Below are 21,796 nucleotides of genomic sequence, written 5' to 3' on the forward strand. Positions count from 1 at the left end.
GCCATGTTCCTGCTTACATAAGCACATGATTCTTACAAGGTAATTTTCAAGGCGCTTCATTAATACATTCTTAAGTCATTAACAGTGTTGCAGAGCACATTAAGACCCGTGGTGAACCACACAGAAAGAGCCAGTTGCAATATGCCTGCACTTAAGACCGTCAGCAGGAGACACATAATGCACTTGGTGAGCTGAGGCATTTCCATAATGACATCCTCCCTCTACAGAACTCAACAGGCCTCACCATGGTGACCGCATCAGCATCGTCCTCAAACTCCCCCTGCTCCTGATCACTAGTTAACTCTGACAACCCCAACATGACTACACACTCCAAACATGAACTAACTGCTAACAAACAGCTAACTCTACCTAACGCTAATATGTCTATGCATAACCATTCCAGACATGTTCCCACACGTGAAAGCCGAGGCAGCAAGTGCATCGGGGGCGGGGGGGGCTGGATGCTTCCTTCCAGGAAATCCTGTGAGAATTACTCGATAAAGCCCTCCCTTTTCCAATGTCTAATGTAACAACAGATCGGAGCGGGCACTTGGCATATTCTCAAGCACGGCACGAGCAGGCTTACACAGTCGAAACACGCAGCAAATGCAAGCTGTGCACATCCTTTCAGCAAGTTCACTAAACACACTTGCTAAACCAGTCCTATTCATCGCCGCTGTGTCAGTGTTTGCTGGAAAGTGCACTGGGACCTGAGCCATCATATAAATGCCAAAGATATCCCCTATGACAGGGAGGCACAACAGGCAGGGGGCGGCCGCCCAGCACCTCACACACACACACACACACACACACACACAGGCCAGCACCTCACTGTAAACGATAGGTGGTATCAGGCTCAGACAGGCAGGGCTGGCTGGGTGTGTGTGTGAGATGCTTTCGGGAAGGGGTAGGGCTAACACGGCTCGTTTCAAATAATTGTTCAGATGATACATTGTTCAGATGTCCTGACTCAACCTCTTCTCTGCTCTCCTAAAGGTTAGTGCTTTTATCTAATGTTGTTGTTCGTGTGTAAAAATAATGAAGACTTAGACTGGAGTAGTTGCAATACTGATATTATTACAGCATAACAAAGCCGAGGTTGTCCTGGGAGCATCAAACCAGAACTTTTTTACACTAGTCATTTGATTTTTTGAAATATCGGCTCTTGCCTTCAGAGAATGAACCAATAAAAACGAAAATTTAGCTTAACTTGACTTTTCTCTTTTAATGATGGAGACTCTATGTCTTTTTCACCTCTTGCATTAAAGGACTAGGTCCTTGATTCTATAAAAACTTAAAAGAATGTTCTAAATGAATATTGACTGGTGACTGCTCGATAAAATCAAAAGTGAAGTGCAACTCGATATAAAATTTCATATAAATAAATCCCCACTGAATAGAGCAGGGTACTAAGGAGATAAGGGATGGTTTGAGGTTTACATTTTTTTTTTTATGTGTGCAAGCTACACAGGAAGCTGCAGCAATATGGTTGAAGAAATACGGTAGTCTGTGTTGCCAGATCTGGCAAGAGTGTGTTGCTTAGACAGAGACAGATCTAAAGGAGGTACATTTTATATATTAAAACAAAAAACTAAAAATGTAAAAACATAACTTTTTTTTAAACAAACCGTCAAACCATCCCTCTTCTCCTTCTCATTCCCCTGCCATGTTCACACATTACCCCCCACTCTAGGGAGGCCCGTTGCAGAGAAAACACAACTGTTTGAATAAGGGAGTGTGGGATTATTTTATTTGTGGGGACATTTTTTTTATATACTGTATATATTTAATTTTATTATGTGGGAATTTTATAAATACACATCAAAAGAGGTGAAGTCAGCCTCATTAGCAGCTCATTCAGGCCTTTGCAGCTGGTATGAAATGTGCCAAACAGCTCATTTATTATCGACCTGTCTGCATCCTCTCCTGCAGGAGATAGAGACAGATACGTTCTTGTTATTATAATATAGTGTTATATTTAATGTGTTCTGCTAGCTCTGTGGCATCGAACATAGCTAGATAGATAGATAGATGGATACTTTATTAATCCCTTTATTAATAAATAGCTTATACACTTAACTTAACTCACAAACATACATACACAAATCACAGTAGAAAAACAATACACATAGGGAGAACATGTTCACAGGGAGTGGGGTGTATACAGATATTATACAGATATTACAGTGTGCATTGATTGTGTCAGCTGTGAGGTCAAGGGGAAGTAGCAGTGTGCGCATAGCCTACTATTTAAGAGGGAGTGTCACATGTGGTGCTCCAGCTTCATAGTGATAGCCGTTAAACATCTGGCGGAACAGCAGAAGTTGAGGTGCGGGGGTTGTGCTGTCAGGTTACACACACACACACACACACACACAAAGAAGAGAGCTAAACTGAACTGGCTATTGCTCAACAGCGTACTTAATGACACACAATTGGAGACACGAAGCACAGTTTGCTTGAATAAACTGACGTTTTAAAATTGTGTCATAGGATATAAGAAGGGTTAGAACTGACATTGACAAGTTGGAGTAACGTTATAGCCACATTGGCATGCTGGTGAATGCATTCATCTTCCCTAACAACTCTTAAAAAAGTAACTACTAACAACAAACAACCTCTTAAATAAAACATTTAAAAGTTAACACTGAATTACACCCATGAGTATCACAGCTTAAATTCACAACAATATTGTTCAGACAACCCCGTTTTGTTGGCTAACAATCTCAGTAATTTAAAAGCCAACACTTCTCTTACAACACACCACAAATCAGCCCTTAATGCACATTCATTTTTCACAACATGCATTTGATTTTAAAGTGAACTACTTACAATTTACCCTGAGGATAGTTTTAAATGCTATCTTGTTATGTTATGTTATCTTCATGGTCTTCAATGGGTCCATATGTCAGCCAACATTAGCCTAAGGTCACTACTGATTCACTAATTTATGTAGGTTACATTTGATAACTTTAAATTATTCAAATGTACATGTTTTCACAAACCTGCACAGCTTGAGACAAGATGATAAAGATCCCAAACCCCATATGCCACTCGCTGATGCCCTTAGTAGAAATATGGATAAATGATTAAAAAGGGGTAATCCCCGGTCCAAAGAGACACCAACCGCTACTACTAGTAGAAGGCCTACAATTGAAGATGCACCTGCCAGCGACAGCAACCCAGGTTGCTCTTCCAAGTCTACCTCGGAGCAGGATGTTAGCAGCAGTACAGTTGTTGCTAGCCAGGCTACTAGCTTTTTTGTGTGCAAATCAACTCAGTGTGACAGACATTGTGAAACGCGACATAACAACGCACCTCAGTGAAAAGACTTTGATGCCCTTTGCCACGACGTACTTATGTGAGAGTGGGTTCTCAGCTCTGATGAGCATGAAAACAAAATACTGGCAGAGATTTTTTGGAAACGATTGAAGATTTTCTCAAATTCAGCCAGACACTGCAGTTATGTATATCCTCTCAAGCACACCCTTCTCATTAACCTGTGGTGGGTGTGTGTTTGTGTGTGTGTGTGTGTGTTTTAGGGGGGGCTTACTTGAATGAGATTGAGATTGAATGACTGAAGGGGTACGGGACTGTAAAAAGTTGTTTGGGACATGAGACATGGGACATCAACATGCCCCCATTAATTTACACTGGCAAAATAAGTGACTACAAATGGCGATGAAAAATAAATAAATAAATAAATAAGCTGGTCTATCGAAAAGCGAGATGAAAGCCACGTATGAGGCATTAGGGCAGACCTGTGAATTCTAGAATGGTGTTGTTATAGTGGAAAACTGTGGGTGGAGACGAGGCAGGACAAAAACGGCAGAAGAAGAAGAACAAAGAAGAAGTAGAGTAGAGAAGGAGAAGAGAGAATCAAGAGCAAGCTGAGACATGCATAGGGTTACGGTCACAGGCATAAGCAGAGCAATGATGCAATGAAAACTATGTCGGTGATGCCATCTGTTTAGATTACAGGTAAACAGGCTGGCATCCAGTATGTATTATAAGCAAAGTAGAATTTGTGCACAACAGTGTGGTGGGAACCAGGCAACTGTAAACAGAGGGTTTCCGCAGGGCTTCCACTTCTGGCAGAGATCGTTTCGATTTCTACTGAACTGTTTTCAAAATTCTTTTCTGGCCACAAACTTACCACATCCCTAGCAGGCCGTGGAGACAAGCAGGCCTTTTTTTAGACCCAATCAGAAGATCTAACCAATGAAGGCAACTCTACATTATATAAATAAACTAAAGCATGACTAACTGCATGCACTGCTATATATATTTATATTTATAACATCCCCACTCTAGGGAGGCCTGTTGCAGAGAAAATAGAACTGTGTGAATATGGCAGGGTAATTAGAAGGAGGAGGACAGTACCAAGGAGAAGTCGTTTGATGGGGAGGGTTTATGTTTCCAAGTTACACAGCAGTCTGCAGCAATATTGTGTGAAGTTCCACAGATTAGGCCTTCTTCAGCACCATCACAAGAGCTGAAGCCAGCCTCATGATCACCTCATTCATGAAGCACGATGCCGATGATGCAATAGCAAACTACCAGTATGACAGACAGGTAGTAACCACGGAGAATGGGAATGTAAGAGGGTCTGGAGAAATGGCTTAATATCCAGCAGTTCCTAATAACTGCATAGCCGACATCAGGTAAATGTTTGGAATATGGGTGATTATTTTTTTTTAGGGGGGTCAGGGCCATTGGGTTCTACTTGGACAATCTCATACTTCTTGTAAATAACTTGTCATACACTGTGTATTCACTGTTATTTCAGTTAGTGAAGGTGAAACAGCTGACCACATGCAAATAACTCAAACAAACAAATGAAAACATTCAGATCTAGGATGTTAACTGTACTGTTTTCAGATTTCATTGTTAATTCACAATTACTGTTCTAGTGTCACAAGTTTTTTTTTTAAGGCATATTGTCAAACGCTTATTGTTGTTTTTGTCTGAGGTTTCCATCTGTTGATGTAGTTTTTTTTATCCACCTTTTTATTGTGGTTTAGCTCAGGCAGTCATGCCACAGGACCACTAACAACGCTAAATGTAATCCTAAATTGATAATTGTTCTAATTTAATATGATAAAAACCACTGCCCGCTCAAAAATCAAGTTAAGTTAACACAGTAAAAAGCCTCCTCATCCCCCGAGCTACACACGGACTGTAGTTAGCAGCGCTAGTGGCCGATGGATTGTGAGCTAACTTTAGCATCTGTGTCCTGGTGTAGCAGAGCCATAAAGCTAGTTAGCAGCGCTAGTGGCTGACGGATTGTGAGCTAACTTTTGCATCTGTGTCCTGTTGCCATGTGTTTTTTTCTAAAACTACGTACAGTATAATGGAATATTAATTAATCAACACCGAATGCGGTGGAAAGGTAGAGTGTTACAACCCTTAAGCCCAATTCAAGGTCCAGGCGAAGCCAAGTGTCGCTCAACAAAAAAGTTTGTGGTCGGCAGATGTCACGGCACTTAAGGCTTTCATAACCCTGCACCAGCGACAAACATTGGAATAGAACATCTTTGAGTTGCTATCCAATCAGACTGCGTGACAACGTCTGCACCCTTTCAAATGTTTTGATGTGATGAGCTCTGTGACTCCCTAGTAGATAAAAATGTTGTCTCTGATGTAATTTTTTGTCGAGCTGGACTATGAATTTTTGAAAAAAAATAACAATAACTGAAGGTTTCTCCTCAACACCATTTCTAAACTAACAAAAAACACAATGTAGTCAAACCCTTCACACCTATTGACCTTGAATTCACCCTTGATCTCTTCATCGGAATCATCCCCAGTAGGCCAGGCAAAGTAACCCATTTTGGAGCCAAAAAAGGAATTAATTGTAAAATAATTTTTTTCAGCATAGATCATTTCTATGAGGTGTCCAGAAAAGTCCTAAGATATCCTAGTTGAGGAAATATGTTTAATTCTCATAAATCTGAGATCTGTGCCAATAATGCATGGCAAAAATACATCTCAAAAATTAAATTTTTTCCTTTACTCCTATCAAAATAAAACTTAACACAATGAAAGTACCCATGAAAAGTACCATTTTTTGTATTACAAGTTTCTTTGAAAATGAATTTTAATATGCAAATGAGCTATACACTAATCGAATATGCCCAAAATACACCCACATAGGCTTAATTTTTTCCTCTACTCCTACCACAATACAACTTTACATAGTAAAAGTATACATGAAAAGTAACTTTTTTTGTATTACAAGTTTCTCTTGAAATGAATTTGAATATGCACATGAGCACACTTATTGCATATGTCCTGATTGCATAGGCAGAAACACCATACCCTTGGCAGGTACTACCAAGCCAGGCAATTTTCAGGTTAGAGGCCAGTCTAAAAGCAACATTGCCATCTCCCATTGGCAGTAGGATGATTGGATGAAGATTGGGCCGATGTATTTGTCATACATATGAATGGTGTTTCTGCCTATGGACATATTCAATAAGTGTGGAGCTCATGTGCATATTTGAAATTAATTTTAAAAGAAACTTGTAATACAAAAAAATTTACTTTTCATGTATACTTTTACTATGTAAAGTTTTATTAATATATCTACTAATGAAAACATAATTATGAATAGTACATTCCATTGTTTACTCATAGATGCCACTTAATACTACACACTGTACCTTTAAGTGTGTTTTTCCTTGCCCCAGTCGCCTTAGGGGTTTGGGCTCTGGGCTGTGTAAAGCATTTAGAGAACATTTAAATTGTTATTGCCACTATCCATATACAATTGAATTGAACGATTTCATGCATTTATTTACATTTTCAGAATGATATCGTTGTATTACGTTCAGTGTTAGTTTCATTTTTTGTCATCAAAAATCCACTTTGTAAATGAGGAACAGTGTTCTTTGTGTAAATGTGTTCTTTAATCAAAGAACACGTCAGAGTATGTTTAAATGTATTCATTAGCGTGTGGGTGTGTGTGTGTGTGGTTATAGAAGAGATCATGAGTGTAATGATCCATGTTTTCCAGAGATGTGTAGACGCCGTATCCCAGTGCGAAGACATGATGCAGAGGAAGCTGGCGCTGCTGGTTGGCATCGGTGCCTTGACCATCCTTCTGATGCTGAAGTGGGAGCACGTGATAACCCTGATGAACGGAGAGACAACCTCAGTACAGCCATGGCAACGGGCGCCCACGGACACCATCACCCCCATCCCAGGCTCCAGGCACCTCATGGTGTCTGCCTTTAAGGACCACAGACTGGGCGGGGCTATCAGGGTGATCAGCATCATCTGCAGGCAGGAGCTCCAGCCGCTCTACTGTGTCCTATGCGCTAACGCCAAGGCTGATACCACTGCTAAGGCTGATGCTAATGCTAAGACTGATGGGGCTCTGAGTCAGTGCACATATTTACAGGCAAAAGTTGACGTGCACACTGATGACTTCGGCTTTCCTTTTGTGACTTCAGACGTTTTGTGCTTGAGTCCAATGTCACAGCAATTCACACGTGTCAGCATAACAACTAACCCATACGACATCCACAATTTGACATTTTTATCAATCCAAAACCAGGAGGTCAAGGATTCGTTTAGGTACAACTTTACTGTATGCATATCTAACCTTTTTGGGGAGTACAATAATGCCCTCCAATTTGCACAAACCATGGAGGTGTACAAGCTTACAGGGGTTCAGAGGGTTGTCATCTACAACACCAGCTGTGGCCCAGACGTTGAGAAAATTCTCAAGTACTACAGGAAAGAGGGCATTCTGGAGGTTGTGCCTTGGCCAATAGACAAGTTCCTAACGCCCTCTACTGGGTGGAAGTATGACTTACACCATGGGGATATTCATTATTATGGACAGCTGACCACTCTGAACGAATGCATATACAGATACATGTACCAGTCAAAGTACCTCTTGCTGAATGACATTGATGAGATCATTATGCCTTACAAGCATGCCAACCTGGAAAAGTTAATGGGTACTCTTCAGCAGCAGCATCCCAACGCAGGGGTCTTCAGGATCGAGAACCACATATTCCCCAAAACGCAGTTCGATGACAGCGGCCGATTTCGTCTGCCTCGGTGGAGGAGTGTGCCTGGTGTGAACATCCTGGAGCACGTCTACCGAGAGCCAGAAAGGAAGTACGTGTATAACCCCACCAAGCTGCTAATCGACCCCCGGAGCGTGGAGCAGACTTCAGTACACTCTACGCTGAAGCAGTTCGGACCGGTCCTCACCGTCCCATTTGATGTATGCCGCATCATCCATGTCAGGGTGCCACTGCAAGGACAACTCTCCAAAGATCAGCTGTTCGTCGACAAAAAACTCTGGGAATTTGAGGAGCTTTTGATTCCGAGCATCGATCGAGCACTAAATCAATCAGGTCTGTTGTAAATGACTGATGCCCCCGGTGGTCATGGCGCTGTCTGGACAGAAGCATCACCATCATGGCTCTGGTAACACTGTGTATCATATGGAAATGACTGCTTCTACTGCGGGTGACAGTGGTACAGTGGTAGAGAAGTCGTTTAGTAATCAGAAGGTTGCTAGTTCGATTCCCTGTCGAAGCGTCCTTGAGCAAGACACTGAACCCCTAATTGCTCCTGATGTGCAGTGTGCCATCAGTGTAAAATGTGTATACATTGTAAGTCGCACATATGTAAGTCGCTTTGGATAAAAGCGTCTGCTAAATGACTAAATGTAAATGTTCTACAGCTTCTGTAGTTACTGAGGTGAACAGACACAGATCTATATCTGTAGGGATCCTTTTCATGTAGTCAGACACTTATGATAACATTATGGGCCTGTCAGTTGAAAAATTGTTGACTTTTTGACACAGTTGCACAGTTGTATAGCTGTTTTGCGGTTGCCAGTTATAGCATTCTACCTCAATACTGGACCGATTGCTACAAGGTTACATCCTGTTGAAACAATGATGTCACCTCTAGCAGGGACTTTTTGAGGTTGAGAATAAAAATCGATCAGCAGTGGCAGCTCGGGTCTTGGTTTTCGGTCGACCTTCTAACAGGGGGACAGCGCCGAAGTGATCTGGAGAACTTTCTACAGCAGAGGAGCAATTATTATTTCTGTAAGATCTTGAATAAACAAAGTAAAGCATGTCAAACTAAAATTTAAAAACTTTTTTTTGATTGATTCTTCTGATTTTGTGACAGGTGGGTAAAACATTTGTTACCCTCTAATTTCGTCCCTCAGACAAAAGATGTAGTAATTCTAATGATTCCACAGTAAATAGTCTGCCTTACTGCTGGGTCAGCTTTAAAAGCAACCTGTGCCCTTTAAGTCTATGGCCAAATGCTAGAATAAACCAATCTGTGCATTAGCTATACAAAAGAGCTGAAGTTGTAGCTTCTGAGTCCACATCGTGTTTACAGGCAATTAGGGGCTCCAAGGATAAGAAGTTTACTACTGTGTGGAACAGGAGTCATATCAACGTGGCCTGCAACCCATTAAGTATGGAGCGCAGACTTAATCTATCTTAATCTTAATCTATCTTAATCTACCGGCTGAATTTCAGTTTTCGATTGAAAAAAAATTAAGTGCAATGGTAAAAGCATTCACTGTGGTGAATTATTATTGTGATTAATCACATTTCCTTATTCTTGTCCAGAGCTTATATGGACGAGGCAGAGGCAAAGAACCATTATCGCACTTTTACCATGGTAACCACACATGTATATACCAAAAAGCCCAAAAAGGAAATATTATATGTTTAAAATGAAGCCAACCTCTTTCGTTAGAAGATATGAGAATATGTTTATTTTGTCAATTCGTTACCTTGCCTGACTACACACTCAGACTAACCTGCACCCTACCAGAGGAGGGTCAGGGATGAGTGGACCATCTCGGTGGGGGCAGGTCTCCCAGGTTGGTGGTGGTGTTGGGGGGCACTGGTACAACAGCACGGACCCGAAGGGGACTGGCCCGAAGTTTGATCCACAAGGGACGTTGTGCCTCGCAGAGCACCAGCCCTGTGTCCCCGTTAAGAATAATAATTCATCATAATTGTTTTCACAGGAAAGGGTCCTAAAATGTGTCCATTGAAAATTGTTTGTTCATTGTGTTTTGCATGTTAATGTGTTCTTTATGTATTCTATTCAAACTTGAGGTCAGTTATTTCTTTCTTTTTACTAAAACATAGTATACTGTAAATGCATAGTATGCATCATCTTTTTGTCATCACAGCATCATCTCCATTTTTACATTGTTCATTAAAGTGTTGCCCCACTGTATATTTAAACTTTGGTTACTTTAATTGTGTCCACCTTTCGAGCATTAGTCTACGAACTTCTTGTTGAGTTTGAGCAGCAGCTGATTTTCAAGGTGAGTAGAGTGAACAGCAATCCAGCACAGCTAAAGAGTCGCTCGCAGGCGGCCGAGGCAGGTATGACCAGTATTGGGTTTCAGGGACAGTTTTTTGATATTCTGAAGGGAGTTCAGCAGATCCATATTGACTGAGACACAGGCTAGGTACCCTTCTAACTCCCATGTACCTTCTGACCTTCATTGAGGAAAATAAATCATCTTCATCTGATGAATGTTGTCCCACTTGCTCCAGCCTCTACTATCCGGTCAAAGTGTTGTCTGACATAGACTAGACCTGTAGAATGACAAACAACATAGTATTGAGCTGCCATCACGTGCATCACAACACAGAAATAGCTATAAATAGCTACTTGAGATGACAGACCAACAGTATATATACAGAATTATAGCATTATTTTCTATTTCTACATGCATCACAATTCATAATCCTCAATTCTTGCTAACCGAGACCCCTGAGCATGAACATGAAAGACGTGCACGTTGCAAAGCCATCACTTATGGTTATCAATATCTGACTAAACATCGTGATAAATTCCAGATAACGACATACACATTGACATTGACTTGTCCAACTGTCTGACAACGATGGTGTGCGCATTCACATCGTTCCTGTTTCAGGGCATGGGAGGCAGCCAAATGATTAGCCTAATATCAGTTTATGTGGTGTCTTTCATTGCTGATGACTGATCTGCAGTTTTTAACATAATAATTGCTATGACCTGAAACGAATGGAAGACAGTAATGGAATTATTATTAGTCTATTGGATGACGGCTGTTAACAGAAGGATGGACACGAGGGGTGTGCACGAGTGTATAACTAGCCTATCTATCTTCGACGTTAGCATACTCAGGGCGGTTGCAAGTGCTAGCCAAAATGAGGCTACTAACTAGTGCCATGAAACGCATGTTTTGCTTAATGGAGCAAAGCTAACTAAATAACAAAAACGTTGTTTGAACTACAAATGGAAAGGGACAAATACTGTACCAACACATGCTTGCGCAGATTTGAAGATGAATTTGTACAAGCAGAAAGTTCTGTCTGGCGGGGCAGGCACAGCTTACACAGCATTATATAACTGTTGCCTCTTTTACATTGGAAGGCAAACTGCTTGCGGAGATGTGGTCATGGTTTTTCTTCATCTTCTTTTATTTTAACTGCCGGAAAGTTCGGTGCTTCAGCTTGTTGGTCGTCCACAGCTTGTTAGTAGTCCGCAATATCATCTTTCTCCATCTCTATCTCTCGTAACTCAGCACCGGCGGCTCGCATCGACTCCATCATCCACTCTATGCAGCATCCACCACTGCAGTGAGAATTGTCGTGCGCGATTCCCTCCTTTCGGTTTCCCACATTAAACTGTGTTTTTTTTTTACTCGGTAACGGATGTAATTTCCAATGTAGCGAAGTACAATACTTTAGTCAAAATCCACTTAAGTAAAAGTAAAATTACCGATTTCAAAAACTACTTAAAAATTACAAAGTACACAAAAAAACTACTCAATTACAGTAACGTGAGTAAATGTAATTCGTTACTTTACACCTCTGCTCACAGAAGGGGGGGGGGTTACAAACACTTGTTAAGACACACAGATTTTCCAGAGATAAATAAACAGGAAATTACGTACTAACCACACTACCAGAGTGCGTGGTTTGTGCGAAGCCTGCGGTTTGCTGGGGTGAACCATAGGACAGGAGAACGGTGGTTGTGCCCATGGTGCATGTAGTATCTGGTGGTTGTGCCTATCGTGCTGTAATGTCTGGTAGATAAGTGCAAACAAAGTGGCAAAATCCTCTACTTGCAATGGTACGGAGCGTTCATTTGTGGATTATTGGCACACCGGAAGTGACTGGGTAAAGTTACTTCCAGTCACTTCCGGTGTGCCAATAATCCACAAATGAACTCTACGTACCGTTCGTGTTGTACCAAGCGCAGATGATGTCATGCAATACTTGATAATTGATATGACATCCTTAGTAACACTAACGATGTCTGTATGACCTGGATGATATACGTATATAATTGTTTTTCTTTTTTTCTCCCCTCATCTTTTAGTATTAGTAACAAATGCACCTTCCTGTCTGGACTAAACAAACAGTAAATTAAAGCAGCAGTAAGATGTTTTAAAGTAGCGGAAGAAGCAAGAAGCTGCATAGGTCTGGTGTTAACTTGCTCTGTAATAACTCAATAATGGACTGATTTCGATCATTGGGTGACCTAAAGTTTTGGAACCAAAAAGATCTAAAAAATAGGGCCCAGGTTCAAAAACCCCTAATAGTGGGGCGGCTTAGCTTGATAGTTGAAGAATTGTGCACTTTGTGATAAAAGCGTGAAAATTGATACACATATAGCCAAAGACGGTCCAAAAAAAAAAAGATATCGGGCCATCATGAATTTTCAATATGGCGGCCGTGGGATCGATTTTTCAAGATGGCCGCCATTGACAACAACTTTTAGTTGAATTTTCTGACATATGTTAATTAATATGTAAGATTGTTGATCTAGTTAGTTCTTTTTAGCATATATTGGGGGTTACTACATGTATAACACAAATACGTTATTCAAATTTTAAGATGGTTGTTATTTTTCAAAACGGCAGCCTGACTGGTTTAAAGTTAGTAATTGGAACAAAGTTGTATAGACATATGATATAGAGCAGTGGTTCTCAACCGGGGGTACGCGTACCCCTGGGGGTACGTGAAGGCAGTCCAGGGGGTACGTGAGATTTTTTCAAGATTTATTTAAAATAAGCATCCATTCAAAAATCCTTTAAAAATAGTTATTATACGGCTCTTCAGAATGTTCCAAAAAGTTCCGTTGATTTGTATGGGCCATATGTGGGTTAAATGTCTGCGTTCGCAGGTCTGTAATTTCTTGATATTCACGCTGCGAAAAGTTTATGACCGCTGTCATTGGCAACGGGTTTTGTGCTTCTAATTCACATCTTTCATCGTTTTCATTTGCAGGAATGTCTTCTATGGTTTTGCCAAGTAACCGTATAATAAGCGGGATATTTGTATTTATTTCAGTAGGCCTACGTTCGTGCATGTGGGTATGCCTGGGAGCGTTTGCGCTGATATAAATTGATATTACTATTGCTCTCGTGTGTGTGTGTGTGCCAGCCATGTGTATTGATCGTCGGAATGGAATTGTTGGAATTACGATCGGAAGTACACACATTTCTGATTGAGCACAGATCTCCCCATGCCACCTTGTTCCAGGACACAGACTGGCTTGCAAAGATGTGCTATCTGGCAGATATATTCAGCAAACTGAACGAACTGAATATGTCTCTGCAGGGAAAAGACCAGCATTTTAAAACTGTATGACAAGGTGGGTGGCTTCCTGAAGAAAGCAGAGCTTTGGAGAAGAGCCTCTGCACAGGGGGATTTCACCTGCTTTCCTCAGGTGGATGATTTTCTCTGTAGTGAGGATGTGGACAGAGCTTCAGTCAAGTTGCTCATCGTGGGACATTTGACTAACTTGATTGAAAAAAATTTCCATTCCTACTTTCCTGACATGGAGGAGAAATCTAAACAGCTGGATTGGGTGAGATACCCATTTCACTTGTCCGAAACAAACGGAAGCAAGCTACCTGTCACTAATCAGGAAACACTCCTGGAAGCATCATCTGACCGTGGCCTCCAGTTTGCCACATCCACACTCACACAGTTTTGGGTGTGTGTGAAGCAGGAGCACCCTGACCTGGGACAGAAAGCTTTGGAGCAGCTACTAACCTTTGCCTCCACATATTTATGTGAGGCCTTCTTCTCTGCAATGACTGATCAAAACAAAGCAGAGAAACAGACTGTGCCTGGAGAAGAGCTTGATCACAGCAGTTGCCTCCCTGCCACCAAGACTGACAAAGCTTCTCAGTGAAGCACAAGCACAAGTTTCTCACTAAAACTCAGTTCAATGCAACAATGTTCAATTTTCAGTGTTGATAGTTTAATAAATCAGACAATGATGTGTATTAGGCCTACATCTTTTTTTCAATCAAAAATGCTCTGCGCTGGTTAGGGGGTACTTGGCTGAAAAAATATTTCACAGGGGGTACATCACTGAAAAAAGGGTGAGAACCACTGATATAGAGGATCATAACATCACATCACACGTTTTTCATGTTGCTGAATTCAGACGGTACCTCTAACATTAAGCCTACTAGAAAGTTTCCTTCTGTTTTATAAGGCAATATAGGCGATATTAAGTCTATATGTGAAAATATGAACTGTCCAAATATATGGTCTATCATGGAAGAGTCAGCAATCGCCCTCACGGTAACAGAGGGCTGTGCAGTCTAAGGCAGCTTTTTTGCACTTGCACTTCTTCACACAGCCCTTCTTACATTTGCAGGAGACAAGTTCATAGCTGGACTGCCCTGCATCTGGTACGCATGTCCAGAATGGTTCATAATGACCCTCAGATGTCTTTAACCAGACCCATTTACAGGGTGAAGGCAGCTCTGGTGTAGATACCAGCATCTGACCCCACACATGGCCTCCCTGGTAGACTGCCCGCTTAACAGGCTCCTTTAGGGAAGCCTTTGTTGGGGGAATTGACTGCACATTGTGCCGTTTCACAAATAATTTCCTTCTAGCATGGTCGATTTCTGTGGATGTGCTGGTTCGGTCATAGAGCAGGATGATAAACCTTTCTATTGCGGCCATTACATCCTGTGGAATGTCATGTGGGGCGGAACGTAGCTCTAACAGGGCAATTGTAAGCTCTGGAAAGACAGTCCATGCAGTCTTTTTCCCATGCCCAGCAAAGCTTAATACTGTGTCACAGCCAGTCAATGCATGAAACACAGGAAGAGCATGTGCCTTCTCAGGCCCAAGTCCACCATTAGCAGCTCTAGCTCAAGCACAATTGACGAGTACTGAAATTGTGGGGTGTTTTCCACTCTCTGTTGACACCAAGCTTCAAAGTTTAGAGGAACCCCATCAGTCTGTGTTTGGCAATACTGGTTATAAGCCAGATGCTGCAAAATGTTCAGAGCTGCTGCAGTGATTTGATGAGCCCTCCTGGTGCGAGACATATGGGCTGCTTTGAGGAAGGAGTCCGCTATCCCCGCAGATATGATGTCAGCTTGCACTAACGCTTCAACCCAACCACTTTCCTGCAACCAGTTCCCCAGCATTTTCAGTACTGCCATCTCAATATGCTACCCACCAAACATAACCACCAATTTGTCTTCACCATATCTATCAGGCCACTTGATCTGGATTTGCTTGGCCAGGGCATACAAAGGCTGGTCAAATGTGATCACTGGAATTTAGCCAGGATGCAGGTGTTCCACAGCTTTACTGATGACATCAAGTGAATGCTTTATCATGGCCACAGAGTGAGCACTTTCCTGAAACAGTGGAAGGAGTCCAATGTTAGAAATGACACAAGCTTCTACTTTTTGGCTGGCAGCATGGAAGGCATCCCATGAGATATTCACAGCCTCATCTGCAGGGGTTTTGTGTTAAATTACCCAACCATTGATACTCTGCCTTGAAGTGCTGTCTGAAGACATCTCTCATGAGTGATTTAACGCTTGTCTCTGGGACCTGCGACACCTTGAGATTGCTGGCTACAGGCGGAACCTCTGTGCAATACTCTGGCATTCGGTCAATGGTCTTGGAATGTTCTCCCTGACGGAGTACAAGATGTCTTCGGTCAGCCTGTTCCCCAACATAGGAGGGATGCTGGAGTAGAGAAATTGCAGTGCCATGGAAAAGGTCCCTAGCTGTGGTCGAACTCGGAATATGGTCAATGTTGCTACAGCAGCAGTGGTGAACACCGGACTGTGCAACAGTGGAGGGCATACCACTTTAGATAATGCCCGCAGACGTGGTTCCCCATCTGAGTTGACACTTGAAGTCAGTTCCTTTTTTTTGTGTGTGGGCAATGCAGCATCAGCCCTACATAAAAAGGAACTGGTATCTCCTGTCAACTCAGATGGGGAACAATGTCTGCAGGCATTATCAAAAGTGGTATTATTACATTCAACAGTGTAAAGCACCAGTGTCTGTGGCACAGATATTATACTGTGTCTGACAAATCCTGTGCCTGGTCCCCGTTTGTGTTTGACACTGTTGAATCTAATAATTTGAGCAATTGCCAGTGCTGCGGGTGATGTTGTTTCTGCCATCTGATTTTTTATGCTGGTTCCCTCTAACAGCATATGCACGAGGGTCAGTAATAGATGTGGAACAGAGTCCTCTTAGCATCTCTCAGGGAATCCATTAAAAGATTTGGCCTCACCAAATATGTGATGACGTATAATTTGTGCAGCACGTGCAATGTGCATAACATCTTCGGTGTTGTCCTGCTCACAGGCTCTGTCACTACCCGAACCTAGTCGCTACCCGATCCTAGTCGCGCATGCTCAGACACAAACGGTTTACGGCATAAGGCTCATCATCAACATATGGGGCTTGTCTTAACGCGTAATGTGGGTTGATTTAACGTAATATGTAATAATGTTTAAATGGTTTACAGCATAAGGATCAACGTCAACATATGGGGCTTGTCTTAACGCATAATGTTTTAATGTAATATTTATACCTTTCACACTTTTAAAGCTAATTGGCTCAGACTATTTGAGCAGTCTTCATTTCACTGCTGTTGTGCTGTACAACGTACGTACCCCTCAAAATGTAACTGGGGATAGACAGTGTGATCCTCCACCTCATATTTTTAGTCCATAGTGACACCATCTCTCTCGTTTTTAAGTAAACGGTCATGTTTCGGTAAAACTGGCTGTCTTCGCTGTCTTCCATGATTGAAACCATAGACATATATAGATATTTATGTCTATGATTGAAACTGGCAATCGTACATGATCTGTCCTTGTGACGCATGCGCGGCTTCGCTGTCGACAGTGACGCAAAGTGACGCGGTAGCGACTAGGATCAGGTAGTTTTTTACCGTTTGCAGTGCGCCATCCGGGTACTTTCAGTGCCCTGAATTCTGCTGGTTCTGGCAGTGTGAACGCCCTAAGCACTGAAAGTCAGTGTTTGAAGTGCACAAGTGCGCGGTAGTAGACATGACCATAGTCAACGCTTATGGCCAAGAGGGAATTGCGTGTATATGGTAAATCAAAGATTTCGAGAAAATCTGAGAAAATCAAAGTACAAAAACGTAGTTAATTGTCATATCATGCAACTAACGTGAAACCTTGGTACAACGAATACTATGCTGACACAATCATTTAGCACAGCTAGCACTCGCTTCAGAAATGCTGCGCAATGATTAGCAAAAGTAGTGAATATCGCTGTACCCAATGTTTTAGATAAAACTGGTAGGCCTAACTAAAGTGCAGTTTTAAATAGAGATAAGTGTTGGTCAATTTATAGTATAATGGAGCTACAACTCATGAAGCAAATCATATCAGTAGACCAGCCTTGGCCAATATACTGGTTAATCAGCTAATTTACTTACCAATTGTACTCAAAATGCCCGGACGCCGCTGCGATTGCAAAGTCTGTTCCCAAAGTTTGAGAAGTCTTTATTCACCCAATGGGAAGTTTCAGAGTTGAGAGAAAGTACCTAGAGGAGTATCTTTCACGTACACATAGCTACATACCAACAATTAGAAGCAGGTGGGTCTGACACTCCTCCAATAGGAGAGATGGGTTCACCAATGGACATGGCCCGCCCAGGTGGAGAGAGGAGTAAGAAGTTGTGTGGTGTGCAAGGGCTGTGTCGTCTCCCGTCCCGGGGTACCTTATCGTGTCTATAAAGGAGCACCTGATGTTTTGAAATATTGTTAAAAAAATCATGGTTATAATACAGTGGTGTGGTGAACATGATGAAGCAGTTTTGCAACAACAAGTGTCATTAGGGACGAGTGTCTTGTAAGGTCAAGCAGAAAGGCCTGTTCCCAGGGATGAGACTTGTTTTCGACAAACAAGCCTACAGGTGCCGGCTGTAGGAGAGAGCCAAGCATTCATAGAGGGGTTTCGGGATAAGAGATGCAGACAAGTCAAGGACAGGCGAAGCCTCCCAAAAAGTTGTAAACAGGCTCTTTGCAACATTGGCAAGGACACCAACCTGCTCTCACGAGTCACCATTGTCCTAAAATGTTTCTCTGCAACAAGTGAGCGTGAATATTCTGATTGGCTGAGCGTGGATGAAATGTATAGGTTTGAGAGAATATTCTGATTGGTTTAACTTGGATAAGTTTTAGGTGTTCAATTGGTTCAATGTGGATACGTTTTAGGCTTTTGATTGGAAAAGCATAGTGCAGCATTTGGAGATGGAAAACCCTGTGAAGAATGTATGAAGGTGGTAAAATTACAACTCCACATTACAGCGTACGCTGTTTAAGCTCTGTGTCATAAACTTACCTTTTGCTACCATTTGAATATGCTTCCATAGGCCATTGAATGCTGGGCGTGTACAAAAATCCCATATTTTCAAAAAAATATTTTGAGAAAATGAGGCAGAACACCATCACAAATTTTTGATATGTTAAGAACAAATATCTAATCTTTCCAATTTTCGCGCAAATTCAAGCACCCCGAATACTATGATATACCCAAGCAACACCCTTGGAAGTCGATATTTTTCAAGTAATGGTATCATATTACAAAGCCTAGAAAGTTTGAAGGAGCTAGCTTAAATGCTTTTCTAGTAATAGCAATTTGAAAATGGCTCTTCACAAAACGCTGCTCAAAAAGCGTCTTAAGTATTGGCACCCCCTCCCCCCTAAAACATCCTATTTTGACAAAACTATTTGGAGTAGAGAGCTAACATTTGGGACTATTCATATTAAGAAGTGTATGAACAACCTTTATTTTTTTCAGCCGAATCTGAGACGGTCGAGTGGGGAATTTTCCTTTAATTGTCCCGTTTGGCGTGGAATGACCCCATTATATTATTTTGGACATATTTTTCTTATTTTAGATATTTTTCACGATACTCAAGAGTAATCTGGAAATGTGTTGAAATATCAAAGCGAATTTATAAAAAAAATAAGAAATCAATGGTAAACTGATCAACAATCTTGTGTCGCGGACCCCCTGCAATGCCGGGACCCCCACTTGAAAACAACATTGTTCTCACACAGGAAACACCTGCCCCCCTCATACATCCGCCCACACACTTTCTCTCTCTTTCTCTCTCACACACACACATACTGTACATACACACTCACACACACACACAAACACACACACACCCGTCCACACACTTTCTCTCTTTCGCTCTCACACACACATACATACACACACACTCACACAGACACACACTCACACAGACACACATCCGCCCACACACTTTCTCTCTCTTTCTCTCTCACACACTGTTACGCCCCTCTACACACCCTACTGGCTTTGCAGTGGCAGTGCAACAGCTTTTAGTTGGTGAATGGGCATAATTAGCCTGATTGTCCACACCTGGGGAGGTGTGGATAAAAGCCAGGCGGTTTGCCCTCAGAAGGCGGTCTTGCATGCTTACCAGGCATTTGATGCTGGTGTGCACACTATTGGGTTTTGGTGCTTGGCACTTACTATTTTACTCTGTGTTTGAGTGTTATAGAAATAAATGCTATTTTTGTACAACTCTGTGGTCTATCTCCAATTTATGTTGCGGCTCACGAGCCGAGTCGTAACACACACACATACATACACACACACTCACACAGACACACACTCACACAGACACACACCCGCCCACACACTTTCTCTCTCTTTCTCTCTCACACACACATACATACACACACACTCACACAGACACACACTCACACAGACACACACCTGCCCCACTCCTCCACCCATACACCTGCCCACAAAGCCACACACACGTTCTGTCTCTCTCTTTCTCTCACACACACACACACACAGATGTATAGCCTAATCAACATTTTATACCATTTTAAAGAACAAATGAAACCTGTCAGCACTTAGTTTGTAATCCAATTTAATGTACTTCAGCCTCATGTTTACAAAGTGGTCAATTCAGTTTCCCAGAGGTAGTGCAGCAGCTCCGGCAGCTAGGGGGCGCTATAGCTGAAGCAGACTAGTCCAATATGGCACATATTTACTCATCACACAACAAGAAAACACATTCAACAACGCAAAAGTGATACCAATACAAAAAAATAATCAATAGTTATACTTATAATAATTACAATTAAAAACAATAATAAAAAACTAAACTCCATTTTATTTCTGGTAGAATTCAATGGTAATCTTTATTCCTGTTTTTGCAGTAATGTCAGATAGCGGTTAACTCTGAATGTGGACCTGTTCAATATTTCCTGATAGAAGTGCATGTACTGATTATTTCCTGACAGCAGTAAACCTCTGTGACTCTCTGACTGTGCCAATCATCTGTGGAGTATGACGCACCAGTTCAGTGTTGTCAGAGAGCTGGTGAAGTGTAGAGCAGGATCCCTAACACGCACAGTGGGCTGCTATCTACAAAAACGTTAAAGGGTCAGTGGACTTCTATAGAGCCCCTGTGAGTCTGAGGGAGTTCACTGACTTCCCTTCAACCAAAGGTTGCGGTGTGAGAAGTGTCACAGCCGTGTCATGTGATCAGGGTGGATGTTACACATCCTTTCTGTGTTTATGTTCTGCTTGTGATCATTTCGTCTTTGGTAAGGCTTTCATTGGTCAGGGAGGGTGGCTTTTCTCCGCTCTACACACTCTGTTAAAAACATGCTCCTCTCCTTCGACTGGAAGAGATCCCTGTGCTCACTCTGTTAGACTGGGGGGAGCAAGCACAGAGATCCCTGTGCTCACTGTGTTAGACTGGGGGGAGCAAGCAGAGAGATCCCTGTGCTCACTCTGTTAGACTGGGGGGAGCAAGCAGCAGCGTGAGCAACAGAGGTGTGGCTTTACACCAGTCCTGAAGGGGGCAGTATATCAGTGGGGGGGGGGGACAGAAGCAAATCTAAAACATGTAACCTAATATTTGTTTTTATGTGTGTCCGTTTAGTAAGGTACTCTGTGTGTGTGTGTGTGTGTGTGTGTGTGTGTGTGTGCTCAGTAATTGTGTCTTGTTTTTGTGAGTGTGTAAGAATCTGTGTGTGTGTGTGTGTGTGTGTGTGTGTGTGTGTTCAGTAGGGGTAAGTAGAGATGGAGATGTAGATGATGAAGATGCTCTGGTAGGTGACGCGGCCCTGCTCAGAGAGGGTGGTGGCCTGCACCCGGAGCCTGACCATGTCTGCCCTCTCCAGCGGGCGCAGGGTGAAGATGATGCCCCTGCCCGCCTCGTCGCGGATCCCGAAGGGGCGGCGGCCGCCGGCCTCGTCGCTCTGCTCCAGCAGCCTGAAGGACGTGCGCTCCTGCAGCACCCCCGCCTCCGAGAACGCCGACAGACGCACCACGTTGTGATTGGCCGGGATGCCCAGGGGGAGGGTCAGCAGCTTGTACTGCAGCAACAGAGGAGAACCTCCGGGAGCACAGTCCAGTCGCGAGCACGGCCGGTAACATGTTCTGGAGGGGAGGAGGGCGAGAGAGAGCGA

At 42.5% G+C, this 21,796-nt stretch overlaps 2 protein-coding genes across 3 annotated transcripts in view; one reads left to right on the forward strand and one right to left on the reverse strand.

Moving 5' to 3' along the window:
* Positions 1–859: 859 nt before the first annotated feature.
* Positions 860–8,548, forward strand: LOC105905297 (glycosyltransferase family 92 protein F13G3.3-like). Of its 2 annotated transcripts, none has more exons than XM_031570914.2 (2): positions 860–996; positions 7,019–8,548. In XM_031570914.2, the coding sequence occupies exon 2, from the start codon at positions 7,052–7,054 to the stop codon at positions 8,384–8,386; it is 1,335 nt and encodes a 444-aa protein (XP_031426774.1). In that variant the 5' UTR covers positions 860–996; positions 7,019–7,051; the 3' UTR covers positions 8,387–8,548. The 2 variants fall into 2 exon arrangements, with proteins under 2 accessions (XP_031426774.1, XP_031426775.1); XM_031570915.1 differs by lacking the exon at positions 860–996 and adding an exon at positions 2,364–4,664.
* Positions 8,549–20,227: 11,679 nt separating this feature from the next.
* Positions 20,228–21,796, reverse strand: part of hmcn2 (hemicentin 2) — a 61,293-nt gene continuing 59,724 nt past the window's right edge. The window contains exon 73 of the mRNA XM_031569872.2: positions 20,228–21,767. Within this exon, the coding sequence (XP_031425732.1) occupies positions 21,389–21,767 (379 nt within the window). The 3' untranslated portion in view covers positions 20,228–21,388. The remainder of the gene's footprint in view (positions 21,768–21,796) is intronic.

Source organism: Clupea harengus, chromosome 7 (genome assembly GCF_900700415.2).
Source record: "Clupea harengus chromosome 7, Ch_v2.0.2, whole genome shotgun sequence".
Lineage (NCBI taxonomy): Eukaryota > Metazoa > Chordata > Actinopteri > Clupeiformes > Clupeidae > Clupea > Clupea harengus.